The following is a 25,960-nucleotide window of genomic DNA, read 5'->3' on the forward strand; positions in this document are numbered from 1 at the left end:
GAATGAGAAGAGCGTTTGATAGGTCTGTTCAGACCACCCTGCGGGTGACCGCCCTGTGCTTGCGTTGGTGGTTACGCAAATTTGACGTCAGGAGATCGGAATAGAAACACATTGGAATAGTTTTACGTTATAGGGCCCCAGGGCGCAGTTTATGCCCCAGGCTGTGAAATATTTTCCTGACGTCACATAGTACGTAGCTCCCGAGCCCCATTGCGTTGCGCTCATGACTCCATGTGGCCGTCATAATGTGGAAATAAAGTTGCGAGCTCACACGAGCGCGCAAACATGTAATATACAAGTAGTAATCGTAAATATCAATCCATTGCTTGCCATACGTAGTTAAAATGTTAAATGCAAGAGGTAAACATAGAAATTGTGCCGATTCAATTAAGATGTGGCATTAAATGTAAATTGATGTTTATTGATGCGGGTATTGAAATGCTACACAAATAAATGGCATAAATACAATGGCGTTTATTTTCATTGTGTGTGTAGAGTACCGGTTGTAAATCTTGATACATGGATTTGTTCCGCGAAAAAAAGGGCGCTTACACGGCCTACTCTGTAAATCTCTACGTCGGGCTCGCGGGCATACATAACACGATAAATGAGATGAATTAAGCGAACGAAACTGAACATAAAAGTAAAGGACGTGCGATGACGCGCTAATTCATTCGACCTACTACGTATAGCAGCAGCGAAACAAGGTACCGACCTAAGAACTCAGCTTTACTTCTGATGGACATAATATTTGCAGATTTTTCAGCAATAACTCGTAGCTGTTAGTTCACTCGTGGCTGTTGTTTTGTTGTTCACGTGTTCTAAAAACGTTTTCCGCGGCTGCCCGCTTGCGTCGCCTCGGTGGAAATGCACGGCTATTCCGGGAAATGAACACGTAGCCTGTCATTCTGATTTTCAGCCTATGCCAGCTTATGCCAAAAAATATTGTTGCATTGTTTTACTTACTAGACGGTAAACCAAGACGCAACACTACATTGCGTCGAAGACACACATTAGACAAATTACGCTGTTCATGCATCGTAGTAATGGCGCGTGGTTCTACTCTACTTACACGCTGCTGCATTTCTCAAGCCGCCAGGATTCATAATTTCATCGATGATACTCGAGCAGTCTTCATGTTCCGCTGGCCAGACTGCATTACATAACGACCGACAGACACGATACCAGGGAGGATAGGCTACGTAACTACCTCAGGGCTCCCATGCGCAGAGTGAGAAGACGCCCAAGAACGCTTAGGATATGGCCTAAGCAAAGACCCAGTTCTACGCCAGGACAGTGGCGGAGACCACATGCTGGCCCAGCGTAGCAATCTGACGGCCCGGGCACAGGCCATGACGTGTGGACTTCCAGCGGCCGTAAGAAAGCCCGGCACTATAGCTGCGTTGTAGCCGGGACGGAGATCGGTGCCTCAAGGCTGACTCATGCCACGGATGCTGGTCCAGGCTCAAGCCGCGTTTGGAATGGCAAGCGGCTGAACAAGCCAGGGTGCCAACGCCGCGCGCGCAGTCCCAAAGCGTCTGCTCCCTCCATGTTGCTGGCTGTGCTCTCGTTGCCAGATATCCGAGCTTAGTGTGGTTGACGTCGAGCACCAGATAACCGCGCACACAACTGCTATTTTTCATGCAAACCGTGAATTACCTGCTTGAAAAGGTGAGGGGAGGGAGAAACAGTTCCTGAACCGAGACTGTACGCTGAACACATTGTGCGAAAGGAAATTAAAGGTTTCTTTGAGGCATTTTACATGCAGGTAATATATAAAGTAGCAAGACTTTGTTGCTACCCCTTCGAATCCTTATTTACCTTGACTTATAACAAAACATACGAAGGCAACGCGTTTCATACGGTAGCTACGTTTTCTTGTGAATCTGAGTAGCACCAAGCTTTCGGTTAATGGCGAACATATGCAGCATCACAGCTTTCTTTCAGAGAGTGAAGTTGAACTCATAAGAGGTATTTGTTCCGTTGTGACTTCGCAGATGGAATACAGCGTCGAACAATTGCAGTCGCAACTAGGGCGTTGGAGGATTCCACGAAACACAACTCTGGTTAATTATATGCAGCAACTCCGATGGTTCAATGTCGACCCTTCTCTCGAGGCGCAGCTTGCTGCTAGGATCATCGAGTACGAGCAAGAACGTGAGAGTTCCTTTTCATATTTTTGCAATGCGCATGAAAAACTTTCAGTGAATGCATCGGAATGTGTCGAGAGGGATATGAGGAAAAGCATTTTTCGTGTGCAGGCGCGAGCTGTTTTGGAAGTGAATGAATATTTCAGCTTTTCCGCAAGGCACCTTCGCCTTACGGTAGCGCCACGTTTTTCCGGAATCAATTTGCAGACTCACTCCATAATAATAAAATTCAACTGATTGCAGAAATGGCACGTCCGAATAAAAAATAATAATTTTCTGAACATATAACATTTTATTGCTCCCATGCCCACATTTATTCTTGTTATTTTTGTGTATCAAAAGCGGTTCTTAGTCCTTGTTTATGCCAGCATATGCTGGTGCGCTTCCCCTGAGGCCTTTTGTTCGCACAATTAAGCCAAATCCGCTCGCACAAGTATATTAGGAAAGAATACATTTGTGCCTATGCCGCAATACGTAGCGCGACTTAAGGACATGCGCGGGTAACTTCCTCGCCCTGACTAATTATGTGGCTGGTGAAGATAACATTTTTTCGTTGTTGGAAGCGAAACCACAAGAATAGTTAGGATTTTGAATAACTTTGATGACGAATGATCCGTTTACGGGGAGAAGTTGCGTAGAACTTTGACACAACATGAATTACATGAAAGATGTCGAGTGGCCGTTGGCGAATATGTAAAGAGGTTCAGATATATAAAGAACTTACGTTCATTATGAGGCTATTCAGGTATCTTAAGGCTATTCAGGTATTCAGGCTATTCAGGTATTCAGGTATTTTCACGCAGATCTGGCACAAGCATAACAGTTTTTTTTTTGGTTCCTTACAGAAAGTTTGTCTTACGTCTTCTGCTGGGTCTAGTTCACTCGTGCACAATAGTAGGCGATAAAATGGACCAAAGAAGTCCAAATTTGACCGAGACGTAGAAAGGCACATGCACACACACGCAGGGTGTTGCGCACCGCGCGTGTGTTTGTGTTTAGCCTCCCCATTACGTGCTTTCCTACACATGTTTTTGTTAAAAGTGGAACGTTATTGTCATAAATATCTAATTCTGCGTTTAGGCTCTTTCGGATGTGTGTATAACAAAATTAACTGATATCAGAATATTGGCACAATTCATTTGATTACGCCCACCGCCTTGCGAAACGCGGCTCTCTCTCCAGCCTTTGTGTGTGACGTGAAGGCTTGGCGTTAATTGAGGCTACTACCATCCCGCTCTGTGCGCATGTGTGGGTTGGGCACTGACGTTTTCAATTTAGCAGCACGGTCGAGGTGGACTGCGTGATTGCGTCGTAAAGCCCAGCTTCAATTTGCTCCACGCTGCTATATCGCGTAAAGGTTGCAATGAGAGCCGCGCCTAGCAGTGTTCCGCGTGTTGCCATGTCAATCCATCTAATAAGTGGAAACCAGTTATTTCACTTTACGTGGTCATTTTGAAATTTATAAACAGGGGACCAAGGCGTTTTATAGGATTTACTTAAATTTTTTAGTACAATATCAAGTATCATATAAAAACGTGATTCAGAATACCTGCACTATGATTTGAATCTAATATAATCCTGGTGTGCCCATTCAGGAATGTCGTTGAATGTTAAAAAGTGTGTCAACGTCACCTTTACAAGGAAACGTTCATACCAGTTGAATACGTATACGATAAATAGCGCTACTTTAAGCACGAGCAGGGAATATAAATATCTAGGAGTTTATCTAACCCAGTGATTTGAGGTGGAGTAGGCACGTTCATTACATCAAAGTAAAGGGTGCACGTGTTTTGGGTTTTTTAAGACGAAATTTCAGCGAACTTCCATAAACCTTAAAAGAACAACTGTATTTCACTCATGTGCGCTCATTGTTAGAGTACACATGCGTTTGCTGGGATACGCACACCAAAGAGCTGGCCGATACGCTTGAAAAAATAGAAAATCGGGCAGTGCGATTCGTTCTAGGTAATTGGGATCGTCAACTTGGTATGAAAGAAAAGAAAAGTAAACCTAAATAGGAAGACTGGAAAGATCGTAGACGAAACCTTAGGCTTAAAATTTTCCATAATATCTACCATTCTAAAACTGGAATCGATAAGGAGAAGCACATTCAAGAGCCGTCCTATATCTCCCAAAGAAGGGACCACAGTCTCCAAGTAAACGAATTTTCCTTTAAAGGTGACATCTTGCGCTATTCATTTTTTGTTAGATGCATAAGAGAGTGGAGTGATCTTCCGTCTATGATTATATGCATTGTGTCGAATGATGGTTTTTACAACGCTTTGTGTATTTAGCTTTATTTTTCGTCTCATATATGATGTTTATTTTTATGTATTCCTCTGCTGTAACGCCTGCAAAGGCGAAGCAAGTATCAAATAAATAAAATAAATAATAAATAGAACAATAAAATAATTGTAACTAGTTAATATAATATTTCATTTAGTGAATCGATGGATTTGATTTTTATGGCAAATAATGTATGCCTGTCCAGCTAATTATCGCTTATTCATGTAGTTAGAGCAATGTTTCTAGGCTATCATTAGCTGTTCGAAGTGAAATAAAGGACATTGTATTCCTTCCTTCTGTTGGTGTTCTTCACCGAAAATTGAAAGATCCTGTTGCGTAATGTAATCAGTGCAGCTTGCGATAAAATATTATATTTCCTAGAAGAAGTCTAATTTCGTTCCTAAACATGATTTATGAACCCTAGCTTTATATTATCATTGTTCATTCTTCATTCTACTGCAGTTAGCGAAATCGAGAGCTACTCGAGATCACGTGGAGAACGCTACCGCGTTGGCGAAATTCGTGGACTTGGCGCAGTGACAAAGCCACACATCGACAAAAGTGCGTATAAGTTTTACGTGACTTTTGCACTATTTTCGCTACGTCCATATCTGAGTCAAAGGTGACCATTGATACGTGCTCCGTCGACAACTTATTTGACGTACCGCGCTGTTGCGCTTATTTATACGCATACCTCATACACAAGTTAATTGCCTAAGCCCGACGGGAATTAAGTTGGCACGTGACAACTTAGAATCTCTAAAAGCGGTAACTTAAATATGCAATTCTCATATCATCTACAAAGACACAAAACACATTATGCCACCAACTAACCTTAATTCTTAACCTCACCTACTCTTCCATTTCGAAAATCTTTTCTTGCCTACTACTCAATTTAGTATACTCTTTCAGGTTGTTACGTTTATATCAACTGTACGAACCCCTTCTCCCATGTACACTTTGCGCCGCCAGCTTCTGGGCACGTCACCCTCCTATTTGTTATTCCGGTTTCGGTACCCCCCTCTCTTTTCTTTTTTTTATATATTTTTGAAACACTCTCACCAACACATTCCCATGTCAATATGCCTTTTTCGGCGCCTCAACCCAGCGTATCGCCATTTCTAGATGCCACCGTAACGACACCTGCGTTGAAAGACTGGGGCAATGCCCCTTGAAAGACAATGCCGCTGCCTTTCAGTCACCGCCTACATTGCACCGCTGCCTCCTCGTCGCCATCTTAACTACTTCAAGATTACTCGACGTATTGCTGCTATGCTACTCAAGTCACTTTTTCTACTCATGTTATTTTTTTTGTCTTTTGTATTACTCGCGCACCGACGACCTGACCGTCTCTTCTAATGCCACAAGAACATGCCGCCAACGACACCCCTGAATGCTCCCTAAACTCTCGCCTCCCCAACGCCCTCTCATGCCGCTGTCTTTCTTTATTTTTTTTTCTTTCTTGTTCTTTCTCTTTTTTTTCGTCTTGGTGTCGCCGCGGTTTTCCTTTTCTGCTTAACTTTCTTTTTTTTCTCCCCGCCTTCCCACTCTCCCGCTGTTGTCCCCTCTACTTGGAAACGAAGCTCACAGACGTCGGACGACAGCGCTCATTACCTCTGAAGTCTCTGCTTTTATAACCAGCCGCTAGCGACAACACCCGCACGTGACGTCACTGCACTATCCCTTTAAAACTAACACGTCGAGGATGACGAGGCCGCCATTGACGAAAATAGATCCTCCTATCGAAACGTTGGCCAGCCTTTTTGAGGCACCTTCTCCCTGTTTACAAAGCTTGTCTACGTGACGCACCGAAGGCTCATTTACATACATGTCTAGGCCAAGTCTGCGCATGTGTGCCGCTTCCATAATCCCTTGCTCAAGTCTAGACTCTCCCGTCCTACAATGATGGCTTGATTGAATTTGGGGTAGCAACCTTTGCATGCTCTGGTGCGTCTGGGGAGATTGGCGCCGCTATCACCCTTCAAGGAGCGGAAATGCTGCCTCCATCTATCACAAATACATTGGCCAGTTTGGCCAACGCAAACACTGCCGCAAACTGGTACACCACCTTGGTGGCACAAGGCAAGTACTGGTACTCGTGCTTTGTAGTACAGGCAACATTACGCGGACAATCGGCCACACGCCTACAGAGTTGTGATAACTTGCAGGGGGCTGAGAACACGAGTCGTGTGCCCTGCTTAGCCGCCACCTTCATCAGGTTGTGTGCCATTTTTGTGCACATAGGGCATGACTACTAGGGGGCCTCTGTTGAAGGAGGTCGCCTGCTCCTGCCCGCGTACTTTTCGAAGTTTCTACGACAGCGATTCACCCACTGCCTGAAGAAGGGCTGATGGGAAGCTTGCCTGTTTTAACTCATTTAGTAAGGTTTGAAACCTTTCAGCTGTATTGTGCTAGCATGACTTCAAAAGGGGCTGACCTCGAACAGCCGATAGCTACGCCTCTCTTAGTTTCGAGTAGGAAGATGAGAACGGTAAAACGGCCTTCTTAACTCATGTAGCAGCTCGACAGGTTCACGCCTAAGATGCTTACAAGGTTAGCTGTTCGGCAGATGTGACAGCGGTGCTTTTGCAAAGTGACAGGTGCGAATTTGCGTATTTCGATCGATATTGAAGAGCTCTATTACTTTGCGCATGATGAACTTTTTCGCGCGGTCAGCGAATTGACTTGTCTGGTGCAATGTCTTTTCAAATCATTTGAAGCGTTTTCTGAGAAGGTTTCTTGGAACTTTTAAGGTTCTACCTATGCGCAACAATTGCAATTGATTGATTGAAAACATCTTTATTTGCAGGATATTCGTAGAACTCGTGGGTGGGCCGCCTATTCCGGTAGCCCACTGGTTACTGCTGCTGCGCTGGCCCTCCCCACCAGCCAGTGCTGACGGTCAGGATCATCGCTGAGCAGAATAGCCTCCCACTGCTCTTTTGAGGGATTTGGGATGGGGTCAATTATGGGATTAAACTGGCAAGCCCACACCATGTGGTAGACGTTAGCTACCACTCCAAAGTGTGGGCATTTCGGGGAGTATAGTGTAGGGTACCACTGGTGTAACTTAGCTGGCGTTGGGTATGTGTTAGTTTGTAGCCTCCTAAGAGTGTTGTCTTGCAACTTATTGAGGGATTTATGTGGTGTGGGGTACTCCTTTCTGGCTGTTCTGTATGGTGCGAGAATGTCAGCATACATTGCTAAAGCAGTTAGGTCCCAGCACTCTTCACGATCATCAGGGGGAGACGCCCGGTATAGGAGAGCTCGGGCATGCCTGTGAGCGGCTTCGTTTCCTCCTGGTAGTTCCAGGTGACCGGGAAACCAGATGACTGAGGCTTGGCTGGGTGGATGCTTAGTCAGCAGTGACAACCCTGACCTGTGAATTAATCCATGATTGAAGTTGCGACAGGCTTTCTGGGAGTCAGTGAGCACATCGGCGTTGGGGTTAGATCCTATAGCTAATGCAATAGCTGCTTCCTCTGCGTGAGTGGGGTTGGAAGTTTTCATCGAGGCGCAATTCACCATCGATCCTGAAGGTGTTGAGACCACAATAGTCATCACTCCGTTCTTTGGCCCTGCGGCGTCCACATAGAGGGTGTTAGGTTGTTCGTCCCATTTCTTCTGCAGGGCTTCCCCTCTTGCTTTTCTCCTGTCGATGTTATATAGGGGATGCATGTTCCGCGGAATGGGATACACGTTGATGCGTCTCCTCACATCACGTGGTACCTCTTCCCTTTGATCTATCGTATAGGGCAGATTAATATGGATCTTTTCGAGCAGATCTCTACCTGGTTTTGTGAGTGCGAGCCTATTGAGTTGTGAGAGGCATTGTGCTTCCCACATCTCTTTGAGGGTATTATGTACTCCTAGAGCCATGAGCTTTGCCGTAGGCGTGGAGTTTGGTAGCCCCAGTGCCATCTTGTAGGCCTTCCGGATCAGCGTCTCCAACTTTTCAATTTCCGACTTGGAGAGGTTAAGGAATGCCGTCCCGTACATTATCCGAGAAATCACGAAAGCCTGCACTAAGCGGATGGCGTCCCTTTCCTTCATGCCATGGTGCTTATTTCTGATACGATGCATCATCCGGAGGATTTGCTCGGTGGATGTTGTAAGCTTCTTCACAGTGGTGGTGTTCTGTCGCCCCTGCGGGATATACAGCCCTAGGATCTTGATCTCCGTGGGTTTCGGTACTGAGTGGTTGTCTATATACACCGTGATGTTCTGCGCCAGGGGTGTCCTCGGGTTCTTGAGGATGAGCAACTCGGACTTTTCCGGCGCACACTGGAGGCCTCTTTCCCTTGCGTACTGGTCCACCGTGTCCGCTGCTGCTTGAAGACGCTCCTCGATCTCGGCGTCACTCCCCGAGTTGCACCAGACAATTGCAAAATTTGAAGGAAACCTGTACACCCAGAAACGCAGCATTTGCACAGGTTCGCGTGTAGCGCCTATCCTGTGCGAAATCTACCTGGCTAGGTTTGACCGCCAGCTTCAACCTTAGCTTGACGCCACCAACCATTGTGTTAAAATAGTGTTTGGATAAGTTGACAATTTCTTAGTCCTAATGAACGTTGACCGGAAAGCGAGTCGTAACAGTGTCGCTGGGGAAATAATAGAAGTTTTTATACTTTGTTCCACATCCTTAACTTTTAACCTCGAACAGCAGCAAGAACAGAGTATTCAGTACTTAGACTTACGGATTTGCTTTGACATGATTGATCATGTGTGCTAGGCCTATGCGGCGCGTTCAAAGAAGGCCATTTTACTGTTCTCATATTTACACTCGCAACTAATTAAGATCGGCGTAGCTGTCACCTGTTTGAAGTCAGCCCTTTGGGAGACATGCCAACACGACACAGCTGAAAGTTTTCAAACCCAAGTAAGTACGTTTAAATAGTCAGGCGTCCCATAAGCCTTTCTTCGGACAATAAGTGAATCGCAAAATGGCACACAACCTTATGAGTGTGGCGGCTAAACAGGGCATTCGACTCGTGTTCTCAGCCCTCTGCAATTTATCCCAACTATGTGGGTGCGGGGCTGATGGTCCGCGCAAACTCGCCTGTACTACTAAGCACGAGTACCAGTATGCATGCGCTGTGCCACCATTGCGGTGTACCACTTTCCGCTGCAATACGGCAGCGTTTACGCTGGTAACACTGGCCTATGTATTGACGATAGACTGCGGTAGCATTTCCGTTCCTTGAAGGGTGATAGCGGCTCCATTCTTCCCCGACACACTAGGGACTGCAAAGGTTGCTACCCCAAATTCAATCAAGCCATCATTGTTGGACGTGGAGGCTGTAAACTTCAGCGAGGAACTATGGCTGCGGCACACATGCGCTGACTTGGCCTAGACACGTGTGTAAGTGGGCCTTCGTTGGCTCACCTATAGATAAAGAAACACGGTTTTTGATTAACCTGTGATAATTTTTTGCCCCTTGGCTCTTTCCATAGCCACCTATGGGGCTTTCTACCAAGTGTGTTTCGTTTTCTTCTTCAGTCTGTCAAGGCACGGTGCGCGCAGGTGCGACATTTTACTGCTATGTGTTTCATGGTAACAAACCTCACTTGCTAGTTACTGCTCGTCCTCTGCAGTCCTTCGTCTTACCTCTCGCCTCAAGTCGCAGTTCACTTTATCTTTAAACCTTAAACCAAGGCTGCGCTCTGAGTGAAGGTGTTGCACACATTCAGCGCGAATGTTTATGATAGCACTGATTGGCTGCTAAGGTTGTTATTTCACACATTCATGGAGTGTTCAAGGAACACTTGCACACCATCAAAAAAGTAAAAACAAATATCTGCCAGTATACATACGCCTACAGCATAGGCCAGTGATCCTTCATGAAGGCCCTTACAGCCTGAGCAGAATTCGTCGTGTCGGAAACCGCTTTAATGATGTTTTATGACGTAATCACAAATGTACAATATTATAACCTATCTGTGCCAATTGCAATAAATAAACTTAGCATCGCACCTAGCAGAAACGTTGGCGAACAACACTGGCTGAATAATATTGGTGGTAATAACCATCTGATCTGAGCACCGACGCAAAGAGCTGCTCAAGGCACATTTGTGTTAGATGCTACTAATAAGCAGGATAAATCAATGCTTTGCCGCTTCAGCCAATACGGCAAATTTGTAGTATCAACCGCTATCTATGCACTTGCAGCAAACTACCATCTGCGATCTCGTTTAGGGCATGGCAAAGGGAAACAGCTCACCCGACAGCTTAGCCGCCCGAATAGGTGCTTCTTTAAACCTTAATTCCTGGTGTCCTCCCGCTGCTGCTCACGGCTACATCTGAATCAAGGAGATTGTGGTGATGCCGGCAACATGCTAAGCCTGTTTTCCGCAAAAGGCCTCATGATATGAGAGAATAAAATGTAATGCGTAGGCTAAAGCGTGGGCAACACAGGTCACGATTTCCATCTCAATCCCTTGGGTATGTTTGTTTACAACAACATGTGAAGAAAGGTCCCATCCATCTACACCACGTAAGAAAATAATTATGTTTTGTTTTGACACGCCATTTTCGTTTAAGTTACAGATGATCAACAACGCTTATTTCCCTAGGACGTGAGCTTTAGCGTTAAACTGCGTAACCGTTTTTTTTACACTTTTATTCGAAGGCACAGCTGTTTATATGCAAGGCGCTTGATACATCTGAACGTGTACGCATTGTAGAAGCTCCAAAAAGAGATTTCACTAAAGGAAAGAAAGTCACTACACTCTGTAGAGGCCCACACGTCTCTCTAAATATTTTTATACTGAAGTAAGGAAGGAACGAAACTTCTGAGGAGACAGAGCGTTGTTGACAAGACTGTATTTCCATTCGAACTGAACACAATGATGCTTCAGTTGTCATGACTATCACATAGGCACGCAAATGCGACTTTTTCACATATGCGTGCAGTTGGAGCAATTATTCATGCGGTTTATTCACAAAAAAGTTTGAACGTCCCCAAAAAGTTCAACAAAGGAGCTTCTGACATATGGAAAAAATGTAGGAGTGTACGTCGGCCGACAACGCACTGGCCGACCTCACATCAGCGCACCACTGATACATAGTTTTGAGGACAGACATGGCTTGAGCCTTCTATGTCCAAGGTGTCGCAGCAGGATTCATTACCCAGTTCATATGCTATATATTAACCATTAGTCTATTTATTTTCGACTATGGTAAAAGAGGTGCGGCTAGCCCTCTTGGCAGCACTTCTGCAGCGTCGCGCAGGTTATTGCGGGGTTCCTGAATACACGGATTCTGAAAAAAAAACGACGTTGTAAACTTACCAATACCCGAAGCACAGAAGCAGTATGATGACTTATGAATGTGTATATCACATGAGAGATGAAACACGCGCCATGCTTTAGTATGCAAAACATTTATACTTGCGACTACGAATGTCCAGTAGCGGAACAAGGTTAAAATTTATTACTTCGCCATCAACTTAACGATCACGTTCGACCTAATATTTAAGGGGTAAGCGATGTTCTTCGTGACTCACTCAACTTCGGTGTATGCGCTCAGAGAGAGAATTCACCTCGAACGAGCAACCCCAGTGCTTTTTAGTTCCATCTATGGAGGGGCATTATCAACTTCGATAAACAGTACCCTTCTCGAAGTTACAGTTTTCCATGTGAGACAGAATTTCTTGCGGACTCAACAACAACGCAATACGCACGACACCGATAAAAATAGAGGCAAAAATGTCGCCACGATGACCTCGCTCTCAAAGCCTTTCTTTTTCGTTTCTTTTTTCATTTGCAAATAGTGTGCCTCTTGATACTGCCGCCCTGACATTTGTAGAAAATCTAGCAAGCGTGACTTCGCCGATTCTAGGGAGAACAGTAATGTTTAGTTTTTAATAATCGCTGGACCGTAACGATGACTTGCATTTTAGTCATTAATAGGCATGCCGGGATGATCGCCCATCACCATAACAAACAGGTGCTTCGAAACTACGGCTCAATATAGAAAGGCGGACCCGATCAGTGTTGGCAGAAACTATGCATTTTGAATATAGCATATTACAACTTCCGCGGAATAATTAGCGTTTCACAGCAACTAACTTGTTGGTACATGCTTCTGTGCATTTTGTTGCAGGAATGTGGATTAAATTGTTTTCCAAGTACACGAATAGGACCTACCGCGGTAACGATAACATCGTGTATAAGCTGGAGCCGCTCAGAATTCTCGTGACTCTCATCACGCACCCTTCGGTCAGCTACAAGGGACTCCGTTACCTAATCGCTTGGAGCGTCTTCAGGCAGATGGTGAAATACACGGAACCCGAGTTGCTGGTGGGCGGAAGAAGAGTTGACCACGCTTGCTACGACCATGTCCTCAAGGTCCTGAAGTTGGCGCTCGTGAGTCCTTTCCTCCAAACAGGTACGTCTACGTCCTTGCATAAAACCAGCTTGATCAATGTTTTAAGCTTTCGGGAGCTAATGTAAGAAAAAGAAAGCGTTAGCATTGCCTCTATGCAAGTGTTAACGCGGAGCATAGAGGATTTGCTGCGTAGCGCATTGTACCTTTATTATTGCTATTGAACGGGGACAAAGGCCAGCGTAGTCATGCACCCGAAACATCAATATAATTTTCATATATGTCTTATACCAGTGTTGTACGGGTTCGCCTTCAGGCTCTAAGCTATAGGTTTACCGGTTAATGAAACGCCAAACCATTCAATATTTTGGTGCAGTAGGCCACTCGCCTCATGGCTTTTCCTGCTTTGGTATTTAACACCGCATCATATTTAAAAGCTGCAAAGGCAGAAAAACTGTGCGCCGCTACCTACCGAATAAAATGTAGGAATTTCGAGCTACCTTCGGAAGCAGCTGCTGCAAGACCTACCACAGTTGTGCGAGGAACCTGGGCTTTTTCGGACCGTAGCTTAACATGTAACAACAAACTTTACATTGCATTTCATTGCAAGACATGTCAGAGATAGATTTCAGCTTTGAAAAGAACAACATCGACACTTTCGGGTCAGTAAAAAAACAAGGGCAGAGAGGTTAACGCAGCGTTTGACTATAAAACATATTTCGAGCATAATTCGAAAATATTTTTGCTGGATATACTTAGGTCAGATAATATAATGTTTCGTTGTTGATTTAGAACGTGTTTCTCCAAATACACATGCCACATACTCAGTGGCACCTCATACCCTTTCGAAAGTACGTCACAAAAATTAGCTGGCACTTTGATGTAGATGTCGCATGCTTAAACGCTTAATGCGTAAATTTTTGTTATCGTAGTTTTAATGTTGCAGCCGGCGAGGCCGGTCATTCCATAAGGTCTCTTGCCGGGATGCGTGCCCTCTTCTGAGGCGCGCGAGGCAGGGGGGTGGGGGAGGGAGGAGGGGCGTTCTTCTCCGGCGGCTGCTACGGTGCCTCAACGTCCTCCTCGCCAGCCACTCCGTACATATTGGACAAAACCACAGCGTCTACTACGGTGCTGGCCACGCGAATCGCGGACGCCGTAGTAGACGCTTTTGGGAGACGCCGTACGGACGCGTTGCCGGTGCTCGTGTGTCTTGAACGAGGTGTGCGACGTGGCTAAAGTGCGCGCCTGAGCGGGCCTCATCTTGAAAGCAATCTGCGATGTTTGCAGACTGCGCGTAGTGCCTGTAGCTTGGCATGCGCTGTGCTTTCGACGTTTCGTACGCGTTCAATCGACAAAGGCGCGGAGGTTAATTGGCTCGCGGCTCCTGCCGCGATTCCTCACTCCAGCGTTTCACAGACAGTCTCGGTTGTCATCGAGCGATGTGTGTTCATATTTACCTTCGAGCACGTGACACCGTGCTGGTTAATTTACTGAAAGCACGTTGACGGGCTAGTTGGTTTGAAACCATGATAGAACGTGCAAGCGCGACTGGGTAGAGACTTAGAGAGCACCAGATACACAAAGACAGTGCTTTCTCCGTGTGTCTGTTTCTTTTTACGTCCTCGTTTTGTCACGCTTGCGAATTCTATTATTGGTAATTTGGATAGTAAGCGAATATTTACAAGTTCCTACAGCCGCAAAAATCACCATCCTTACTTGTACAGCTATCTACTAATTTGCTATGACAATCGGCGGTTCGCCTTTCTGGTGGAACTGAGGATATTTATTTCCTGCCTATTGATGCGAAACTGGGAGAAAAATGCTCGATAGTGTTCAAAATCACACTGGTTTGATAAGGTGTTTAAAAGGAGCTTTTAAATAACCTACGTCCATCACCCGGATCCTACCAAAAGCAGTGCCCACATCCATATGTCTTCGTTACACGAGCGTAGTGAGGGCTAGCCTCCTAAAAACAGAACCGCTTTTTAGTCTACATTTCAGGTCAAAGTTAATTTTCATCACTCAGTGTTCTCCCACTTCTTGGACTAGCTATCCGATAAAAAACAGAGCCCAGTGAGTATAATATAGGGCGTAGCATTCTCTGTAGTCGTCACTTATCCAGCCTAAAGCGTACTTTTGAAACCAACGTTGCCGTACTTTAGGAGATAAGGAACTGCAGAGGGTACCACACGCAATGTGACGACCTCGCCAGTAAAGTTGTTTTCACTACGAATCTTATGTTTGGTAAAAGAAACAAATTATCCTGTATTGTTTTTCGTTCTCGCATAATTTGCCCGCCGACACAGTTGCATTCGTTCTAACGCGTCATGTTCAGAAGCTCCTCCCTGTTGTGCCAGATGCAATTCGCTGGTTCCTTGCGTTATCTTCGCGTCCCTTGTGCGCAGAAAAGTTGCCAATACGTTATGAATGTGCCCCGGTAAGGCCAAATCGAGACGCGGAAATAGTGTCGCAACGCGCTGTCTAGCCCGTGTGCAATTCATTTATATGTTACGTGGTTCTAAGTGCCAGAAGCGCGATCTGATTATGAGGCACGCCGTAGTGAGGCACTCTGCAATAATTTGGACATCCTGGGGTTCTTTACCGTGCACCTAAATCTAAGTACAAGGGTGTTTTCGAATTTTGCTCCCATTGAAGTACAGCCGCCGTGGCCGGTATTCAATCCCTCGACCTCGTGCTTAGCAGGCGGACACCATAGCCCCTCTTGAAGGTCTTTTATGCCGTATGTCGTTGCGCGCGTCCTTTGCATAACCGTTTCACTGTCGCGCTTCTGTAGGATACGTCATGTGTTAGAATCCTGCCGTCAGATAACTTTAATGGTGTTTATTTAATTGTTTGTAAAGCAGTATTTTCATTAAAATGATTAGTTTTCAAGGTAGCGAAACCATTTGGAGTCACAAGGACAAACTATAGGCAAAGATATGTAATCATCAAGGCCGTGCTGGCCGAGAAAATACCGTGTCGGAGGTTCGTGCGCGCCCAAGTAGGTGGCGGTAAGCCTGCACAGAAGTTCTGTGTATTCAGAGAAATTCACCTGTTTAAGCCCTGATTGAGGTGCGGGTTTTTTGGGTCAAGAACCGGAAGGGCGAATGGAACGGAGCAGAAAATCACCCCGGGCACCTAGCCAAACAGTGCTAGGCATTGAAGGGAAATCCAAGGACAACTAAGCACTTCTTATGATTTGTAAATGCCAAACATTAATAATCAATCGAACGCCGCTGAACGGTCTTTTGAGTTCTCTACTCCTCGAGGGTAACCGATTGCGTTTGGACGCTCCATGCGTTTTAATATGCCACAGTTAGAACGCGGGCATAAGCTTACGCGGTGTATCCGGTAACGAGAACAATAACATACTCAGTTCCCGCCGGGAGAAGGAGATTCTTGATGATGGGAAGGAAAGGTTGGGGTAAAGTGCAGCGCAGTAACGGAACTCCTGAAAACAGAGGCTTTCCAGAGAGAGGTTGACTTGGCGTCGCGGGGAGGCTTTTTCCTTTCACGCAATACTTGGTGCTTCACAGGCAAGCAGGTGTACTCTTTCGCCTGGTCCACTCCATCGAGACGCACTCATCATGTGGTGTCGCAGCGAATAGGAATTTACCTGCAATTTCGCTGCTACAGACAAGTCGGCTCTTTCGCTCAAGGAGCCATTCCACGCTTTCGCATCAAAAGCAGCTGAAGATTCAGCTGTATTTGGCATCTAACGTTAACCATTGCGTTTCGCGAATAGTTCCTGCACTAGATGCCGACGCACGTCGAGCAGGAGTAGCCCGAGTGTCACGAAACGGGCATTGTTGTTTTCCTATTTTCTGTTGTTTAACCCGCCTGGGAAAAGCAAACCAGCTAAACCAGGTTTTTAAGGCAGAATGCTGGGCCATTTGATGGTTATTAGTACTAGGGGACATTGCACTAGCGCGTAAAAAAGGACATGGACAGAAACATGAAATACCCCATGAAAAAACTATCCAACGCGAGGGAGGGTGCATAGGCTCATGCATCGATCCCGTTCTGAATGAACTGTTTTAGCTAGTTTGGACTGACGTATTCAAACGTGCGTAAAAGACAACCAAATTAAAAAAAAAGATTGGTGCGTCGACGATTTTCTGGTTGTCGTGCACATTGGTCAAGGTGTTCGGAACGAGGCAGTAGTCTAGACGACGTTAGCTGTCTTTAAGTCATGCACTCAACGTCTGACGTTCACCGATGAACTTAACAACGAGGGTAGCCTGCAGTTCTTGGATGTTCGGCTTTCCTTCAGCGTCTCGCGCGATTGTTATATGTACCACCCAAGGTCGAAAAAAGGTGTACTTAGTTTTGCTTCGGCTAACCCCAAATTAATAAAGAGAGGGATCGCCAAGACATGCTTACGCACTGCCCTGGACATGTCATGCTCACACAAGGTTCATGAAAGTGTACATATGTAGGCAGATCGCTTGACAAAGGCAGGGTTGCATAGGGAACTTGTGGTGTCTGTGGCTGAAGCCCTGACAAAAGTGGTTAAAGCTGGTGACCCGGCGTTGACGATTGAGCGGCAAGCTCATGAGCGGGCTAGATGCGTGGCACTGTCCAACATTCACCAGCTGACACACCGCCTGAAAAAGGTGTCGGAGAAAGGCAATGTCCTAGTTGTGCTCACGGCACCGGATAAACTCGGGAAACATTGCAAAGTTGTCAGTGGCACCACTTGCAGAAAACCACCCTGCCCAATCAAACATGAACTGCCTTATGTGCATTGCAGTACAAAGGTAGTTTACAGAAGGCCGCTGTTATGCGGAAGTTGCTACATCGGCGAAACTGGCCGGTGTATCAACGTTCGTCTAATGGAGCACAAGCTGCTTATCAAGGCACCATCGGGATCTGGGCGCTTGGCGGCACATTGCAAGTGCTGTGAGAATGAATGCATGCCGCTTCTTGATAAGACTCAAGTGATTACTTCTAGCACTGATTAAAGAGAGCGTCTAATACTCGAGGGCTTCCTTATGCATCAGGAAAAACAGGCCTGCGTCAGCAAACCTTGCGTATCTTTGACGACAAAATAAATAAAATTCTTGCACATAAGGTGCCATTGAGCATGCGCTTCAGAGATTGCTCATGTAGCACGTGTCTTTTTGCATATATCTTTGTGTCCTCCTGAGAATGAAGCCAGTTGATGCCAGCGTTCGTCGCATCTTTTTTTCATGTCCCTGCCCGTGTCCTTATTTACGCGCTAGCGCAATGTCCTCTCATACTAAACGAGGTGCTGTGTTATGAAACGGTTAGCTTTGGAAACGGTTCGCTCGATCGGCTACGTCTGGGTTATGCCACTCGGAGAAAGAGTGGAACATCGAGGCGCCAGAGAGACCAATGAACAACACGCGCTCTGAAGCAAGGTCACGTCATCATTTATGCAACGAAGCAATGAAACCGGTTGCGAAGCGAACCGTTACAGAATACGGCCCGAGCGCGAAGCTGATCCGAGTTTCTTGGTCATGCTAGTATAATGACCAAAAAAAGCGCGTCCTCACTCCCGCAAAACATCTCGCGCCTGCACGACAAGCTCACACTTAACGCGCTTGGCCACCCTCTCAACTATAAATATTGAGGCCACACATAAAGCCAGGGTGCCCAGCGTACGATGCAAAGTAGCTTGTCACGAGAAACATTGATGTGTAGTTAATTCTGCGATTCCATGCACTTCCTTTCGGTACAGAATACAATAATTTATTGGGGCAAAAGTCATGTGCATCATCATCCAAACCACAGTTTTAGTTCTTTTTACTGGTCATTTTTTTTTCCATCTTGCTTTGCGAAAGGGGCCCGATAGGAGGTAACGTAACAAACAAAAAAAAAACTGAGCGTACACAGGGAACAACGGTTCTCATCAAAAGGACGCTCGCATTCTCGTTTGGTGAGCAGTGATCAAGCCAGGTGCGATAAAAGAGGCTAACAGGACGGTGAACAAGATCCGAGAAGCTTTTCGCTTGGCCGTGAAGTCGTCAAAGTGGATCAAAGGGAAGGCACAGAGAGTCGCTCTACGAAAGCTCACCAACATGAAACAGTACGTCGGGAGTCCTGGAAAGCGTCATGACCATGACTTCGTGGAGAAGTACTATGGTAAGTACTTTTTTGTGGTTTTATGAACTATTTACAGCGTTTCACAAATTTCTGATGCGCTATGTACAGGCGCTCGTTACGGAGTAGCAACAATTCTTTTTCTTTTTCGTATACATCTGCTCCAAGTAAATTTGCATCATCATCTGTGCTGCACGAATGCGCCTTATATGTTGGCGTGTAGTGCTACTTTTGAATGACCGAAATCAAAAGTCTTCATTATTGCAAATCATTTCTTGTTTGAGACTACAAGTTGCAGTGCCGCGCGCAAATGACAAGAACAGGCATGTTCTTACGATAATCACGCAAGTGAGTCGCGTACTAAAGATAGTTAGATTTTGTGTACCATCGAACGGGGGTTGTTTTTCTTGGAGTAGAAATGTGATGCTTGAACCTTTGTAAGGAGCTTTATCAAGTAATCGCAACCCTTAGGCGTTTCTTGGTCTTTACAAAAGGTCCAACGAATGATTCAAACAACAATCGTAACGGCTTTCGCATGTGTGGAAGCAAGGCTGATAAACGTGTGAAGAAACGGTATACACTACAAAAGCTCTTTGTTTCGAAGCAAAAATTATGCACGAGGGGCTCATTTGTTTATTTTATGACACGATATGCAATTATTACGTGAAAAGATTCAGCAGAGACACTTAAGACTACATACGTGTAGGAATGCGCAAGCATTACATTCCATTTCGTGAAAAAGACCCGACCTTTAGTGAGCCAGATTCCTGCGACTTGACTTGTGCAATGACGTAAGCACTAGGCGCTGTTCTGAAGTCAAAGGTCCGTGCGGCCACGAAGGTTCCATGGATGGTGCCGTGCCACGTGCCGTGAGAAGGAAATGTCTTGAGCGACGTTCAAGAGATCACAAAAGATCTATGTTCAAATGTACATGATGGAGTTTTACAAACACGGCTCCATATCTCGAAACACTCTACATGCTAAAACATTTGCATGTCCGAGCATCCCCCCCGGAGTTCAGGTCCACTTTTTATGCCGTTTCATTCCCTCTTTCACTCGACGAAGGAATTCAGTGGCCAATCGCAAACGCCGAACCATTCATAACCTACTGTCCCCAATGCCTGACCGTTTTGCCGGCTGTCTTTTCTCCTATTGTCTTGCTGGCTCTCGTGTCTCCAACGTTCCACCGGTTTGCTGGTTTTGTTTTATCCAACCTCCCGCCATTTTGCTGGCTTTGTTTCCAACGTTGCACGATATGAGGCAACCATGTGGCAAACTGTGAACCCACATTGACGTCCTTTCCCCGGGAGTCCTTTTAAGGGACCCTCTCATCAATTAGTGACTCCCTCGTGACCGTCAATCTGTCAGGATAGGCAGACTGGCCTTCGCGGTTGTCGCATCGCAACGTTGTTGTCTTGAAGTGAGCTCTCATTTCCGGGCGTTCGAAAAGACGACCTCGAACATGTCTGCCTGTCGGTAAGGCTCAGATGACGCTGATTGAGTCACCTTGAGTGAATGATGAGCCGTGATCAGGACCCGTGACAGCTGCATGCCTGCAAATGAAGCATCCTCTGCTCCGAGGGATCACCAAGTACAGCTGCGCGCCTTTAGGCAGCCAGAACGGTTGAAGCGCTTTGGTGTCGGGGAAGCATGCCCCTCTCACACCCCTGAAGCTCTGGTTGGATTCCTAACCAGGCCGAAATAGAGGAAATTTTGTTTTCGAAGCCATAAGTTTACTTTCTTTACAGGGGCATCCCTGAGAACTACAACGTCAATCCGAGCATTTTTGACGTGTTTTTACGCTTTCCGCCGTCGACCATTTTAGTACCATCGATCGGTCACGCCGCTTCCGACCAAAACACATTTTCCCGCAATGGCACGTATATTGTTTTGGCATTAAAAAAGCGCAGCCATCATTTTTGTTCAAGCACAGCTGTCCGGGATGTGTCTGGGATATGCAGTTTTGCTTTCATTGAATCATGTTTCCTATTGGATAGAAGTTTCAGTTTCATAGAAGAATTTCTGACATTATTTCTGGGATGTGTGAGGCTTAAGAAGGTAAGTTAATCTGAAACAGCAACCCAAGAAGCGAAAAATAACGATTGATAACTATCACCCCCTTGGGATGTTTGTGACGCCTCGATGCTAGTGCACTTGGTAATGTATATGTCTATAACACTGCGCTCAAAGTTTCTTTTAATGATAGGGCTGTACCTAATTTGTAAGGAACTCCCCTGGTGTTCCGATATTCGAAGTTGTAAGGCTTCATTTGACACAGCTACGGGGCCACACATTGAAAGTGATCTACGATGCCGACAAAGAATCCCTACTGTTGATAGCTTCCCGCGCTGTGTTCTCGACGCTTCCTCAGCATTGAACACAAAACATGGGGCCCTGTATCTTGAAAGGGATCTGCGAAAGTGGCAGTCTGAGGCGCGTACTGAGAACTGAGACATTGAAGCGAGAAGCAGCACTAAGGTGAATTCGCTCAATTCGCTCAAGCAATCGTCTTAGGGGACGGACGGAGGGACGGTTTTATCGTTGGTCCACCACTGAATTGCTTACTCATTTAAAAGGTTTATTTTCATCACTACAAAATAGAAGTTACAACGCACTTGTGTAAGACCAAGCCACGTGGCCATTACGTGCTACAAGGAAAGATACATTTATTGCAATAAAAATGATTCATTCATGCAATCCCGATTTGAATGAAAAATACCTCAGAAAAGAAAGAAATACAAAGAAAGTGCTGTTTACAACAGAATGACGTCACAAAGCGTAACCATCGAACATAATAAAGTATTTTCAGCGTCTTTGTACTGATATAAACAGATAAACAAAACAAAGCTAGTGGGTCATTTGGCTCACGAAACCTATACACACACACACACACACACACACACACACACACACACACACACACACACACACACACACACACACACACACACACACACACACACACACACACACACACACACACACACACACACACACACACACACACACACACACACACACACACACACACACACACACACACACACACACACACACACACACACACACACACACACACACACACACACACACACACACACACACACACACACACACACACACACACACACACACACACACACACACACACACACACACACACACACACACACACACACATATATATACAAGGACGCTGAAAATACTTTATTATGTTCGATGGTCACACTTTGTGACGTCATTCTGTTGTAAACAGCAGTTTATTTGCACTTCTTTCTTTTCTGCGATATTTTTCATTCAAATCGGGATTGCATCAATGAATCATTTATATATATATATATATATATATATATATATATATATATATATTCATCAGCCTGGTTACGCCCTCTACAGGGAAAAGGCCTCTCCCATAGTTCTCCCATTACCCCGGTCATGTTATAATTGTGGCGATGTTGTCCCTGCCAACTTCTTATTCTCATCCGCCCACCTAACTTTCTGCGGTCCCCTGCTACGCTTCCCTTGCCTTGGAAATCAGTGTGTAACCCTTAATGACCCTCGGTTATCTTCCCTCCTCATTACATGTCGTGCCCATTCCTATTTCTTTTCCTTGATTTCAACTATGATGTCATTAAGTCGCGTTTGTTCCTACACCCAATCTGCTCTTTTCCTATCCCTTAGTATTACACCCATAATTCTTCTTTCAGTAGCTCGTTGCGTCGTCCTCAATTTAAGTAGAACCCTTTTCGTAAGCCTTCAGGTTTCTGCCCCGTACGTTAGTGCTGGTATGACACAGGTGCTATGCACATTTCTCTTGAGGGATAATGGCAACCTGCTGTTCATTATCTGAGAACGCCTGCCAAATGCACCTCAGCTCATTCTTATTCTTCTGATTATTTCAGTCTCATGATCGGGATCCGCGGTCACTATCTGCCCTAAGTAGATATAGTCCCTTACCACTTCCAGTGCCTCGCTACCCATAGCTGTCCTTCCGAGACTATTAAACGTTACTTTAGTTTTTTGCAGATTAATTTTTTAGACCCAGCCTTCTGCTTTGCCTCTCCAAATCAGCGAGAATGCATTGCAATTGGTCCCCTGAGTTACTAAGAAAGGCAATATCATCAGCGAATCGCAAGTTACAAAAGTATTCCCATTAACTCTTATCCCCAATTCTTCCCAGTCCAGGTCTCTGAATACCTCCTGTAAACACGCTGTGAATAGCATTGGAGAGATCATATCTCCCTGCCTGACGCTTTTCTTTATTGGGATTTTGTTGCTTTCTTTATGGAGGACCACGGTGGTTGTGGAGCCGCTATAGATATCTTTCAGTATTTTTACATACGGCTCGTCTACACCCTGATTCCGTAATGCCTCCATGACTGCTGAGGTTTCCACGAAATCAAACGCTTTCTCGTAATCAATCAAAGCTATATATAAGGGTTGGTTATATTCCGCACATTTCTCTATCACCTGATTGATAGTGTGAATATGATCTATTGTTGAGTAGCCTTTACGGAATCCTGCCTGGTCCTTTGACTGACAGAAGTCTAAAGTGTTCCCGATTCTATTTGCGATTACCTTAGTAAATACTTTGTAGGCAATGGCCAGTAAGCTGATCGGTTGATAATTTTCAAGTCTTTGCAGTCCACTTTCTTATGGATTAGGATTATGTTAGCGTTCTTCTAAGATTGCGGTACGCTCAAGCTCATTAGGCATGCCGTATACAGGGTGGCCAGTTTTTCAAGAACAATCTGGCCACCATGCCTGAACAAATCTGCTGTTATCTGATCCTCCACAACCTGCCTTCCCCTTTTGCATAGCACCCAAGGCTTTCTTTACATCTTCTGCCGTTACTTGTGGGATTGCAATATCCTCTAGAATATTCTCTCTTCCATTATCGTCGTGGGTGCCAGTGGTGCTGTATAAATCTCTATAGAACTCCTCAGCCACATGAACTATCTCGTCCATATTAGTAATGATATTGCCGGTTTTGTCTCTTAGCACATACATGTGATTCTTGCCTATTCGTAGTTTCTTCACTGCTTTTAGGCTTCCTCCGTTACTGATTGCATGTTCAATTTTATCCATATTATACTTCCTTATGTCAGCTGTCTTACGCTTGTTGATTAACTTCGAAAGTTCTGCCAGTTCTATTCTAGCTGTAGGGTTAGATACTTTCATACATTGGCGTTTCTTGATCAGATCTTTCGTCACCTCCGATAGCTTATTGGTATCCTGTCTAACGGAGTTACCACCGACTTCTAATGTACACTCCTTAATGATGCCCATGAGATTGTCGTTCATTGCTTCAACACTAAGGTCCACTTCCAGAGTTAAAGCCGAATACCTGTTCTGTAGCTTCATGCGGAATTCCTCTATTTTGCCTCTTACCGCTAACTCATTGATCGTCTTATTATGTTCCAGTTTTTCCATTCCCTCCTCAAGTCTAGGCTAATTCTAGTTCTTACCATCCTATGGACACTGCAACGCACCTTGCCGAGCACGTCAACATCTTGTGTGATACCAGTGTCAGCGCAGAGTATGAGGCCTATTTCCTTTCTATTGTCTGCATTCGGGCTCCTCCATGTCCACTTTCGGTTATCCCGCTTGCGGAAGAAGGTATTCGTTATCCACATATTATTCTGTTCTGCAAACTTGACTAATAACTCTCCCCTGCTATTCCTGTAGCCTATGCCATATTCCCCCACTGACTTATCTCCAGCCTGCTTCTTGGCTACCCTGGCATTGAAGCTGCCCAGCAGTATAGTGTATTTTGTTTTGACTTTGCTCATCGCCGATTCCATGTCTTCACAGAAGCTTTCGACTTCCAGGTCATCAGGACTGGATGTAGGGGCGTAAACCTGTACGACCTTCAATGCCTACGTCTTATTAGGTTTCACAAGACCTGCTACCCTCGTTAATGCTATAGAATTCCTGTATGTTACCAGCTATATCCTTATTAATCAGGAATCCGACTCCTAGTTCTCGTCTCTCCGCCAAGCTCCGGTAGCACAGGACGTGCCCGCTTTTTAGCACTGTATATGCTTCTTTTGTCCTCCTAACTTCACTAACCCTATTATATCCCATTGGCTGCCATTTAATTCCTCCAATAGCACTGCTACGCTCGCATGACTGGATAACGTTGTAGCGTTAAACGTTGCCAGGTTCAGATTCAAATGGCGGCCTGTTCGGACCCAGGTATTCTTAGCACCCTGTGCTGCATTACAGATCTGAAAGTCGCTGTGATCTGTGGCTTCGCAGCTGCTGGGGACTGAAGGCTGGGGTTTGATTGTTGTATTCATATAGGAGGTTGTGGCCAAGTACTGCACCAGGGTGGCCAATCCTGCTCTGGTGAGGGAGTGCATTACCGGTTCTGGCCACCAGCATCAGGCCACAATCCATGCCTGTTTGTGCGATTTTATCAGCGCGCGGATTTCTTTAATCCGGTGGAAAATTGCGCGGCACCGGGATTCGAAGCACGGTCCGCTTGCACGCGTGGCGGATACTCTACGTGTACACCACCGCCGCATCTTATATATATATATATATATATATATATATATATATATATATATATATATATATATATATATATATATATCGGGAGAGAGCGATGGTCGTGCGCACGGGCTCCATCTGGTATGCCATATATTGTAGGGAACAAGAGGAACACTATGGCATGGCATCACCTCGAGCGCTCTTTAGAGGGTGAAGCTGTCCAGAAATGTTCTCGGGAGACACCGCGCCTGCTAAGCGTCCGTGCCCTGCTCTATCGTCGGTCTCCAGGCGCCATTGTCCAACAAACACCAATACATTATATATATATATATATATATATATATATATATATATATATATATATATATATATATATATATATATATATATATATATATATATGGCGATTGTTACTGAGCAAAGTGTTCTAGGTGCCCGTACTTCTTTTCTGGAGCAGTCTTACCTGCACACGAAACTGGACATAGCGCTGTATGTTCATATGCGAATACGAAAAATAGCGTGTTCAAACACATAAAAGGCTGTTTCCGACGATTCTTGAGTTTATGTGGAAGGCCGCTCTACTTATGTAAAAAAATATATGTAGAAAGTGTAGAACCTCGTGGACAAGGACCTT

At 45.3% G+C, this 25,960-nt stretch overlaps 1 protein-coding gene across 3 annotated transcripts in view; it reads left to right on the plus strand.

Annotated features, from left to right (window-relative positions):
- The window catches only part of LOC135902759 (endothelin-converting enzyme homolog), a 68,634-nt gene that overhangs the window by 29,753 nt on the left and 12,921 nt on the right, over window positions 1-25,960 (plus strand). For all 3 annotated transcript variants that reach the window (XM_065432984.2, XM_065432983.1, XM_065432985.1), the window contains 4 exons: window positions 1,998-2,157; window positions 4,899-4,997; window positions 12,541-12,825; window positions 18,673-18,870. In XM_065432984.2, coding sequence (XP_065289056.1) covers window positions 1,998-2,157; window positions 4,899-4,997; window positions 12,541-12,825; window positions 18,673-18,870 — 742 coding nt within the window. The remainder of the gene's footprint in view (window positions 1-1,997; window positions 2,158-4,898; window positions 4,998-12,540; window positions 12,826-18,672; window positions 18,871-25,960) is intronic.

This window comes from Dermacentor albipictus, chromosome 2, assembly GCF_038994185.2.
Source record: "Dermacentor albipictus isolate Rhodes 1998 colony chromosome 2, USDA_Dalb.pri_finalv2, whole genome shotgun sequence".
Lineage (NCBI taxonomy): Eukaryota > Metazoa > Arthropoda > Arachnida > Ixodida > Ixodidae > Dermacentor > Dermacentor albipictus.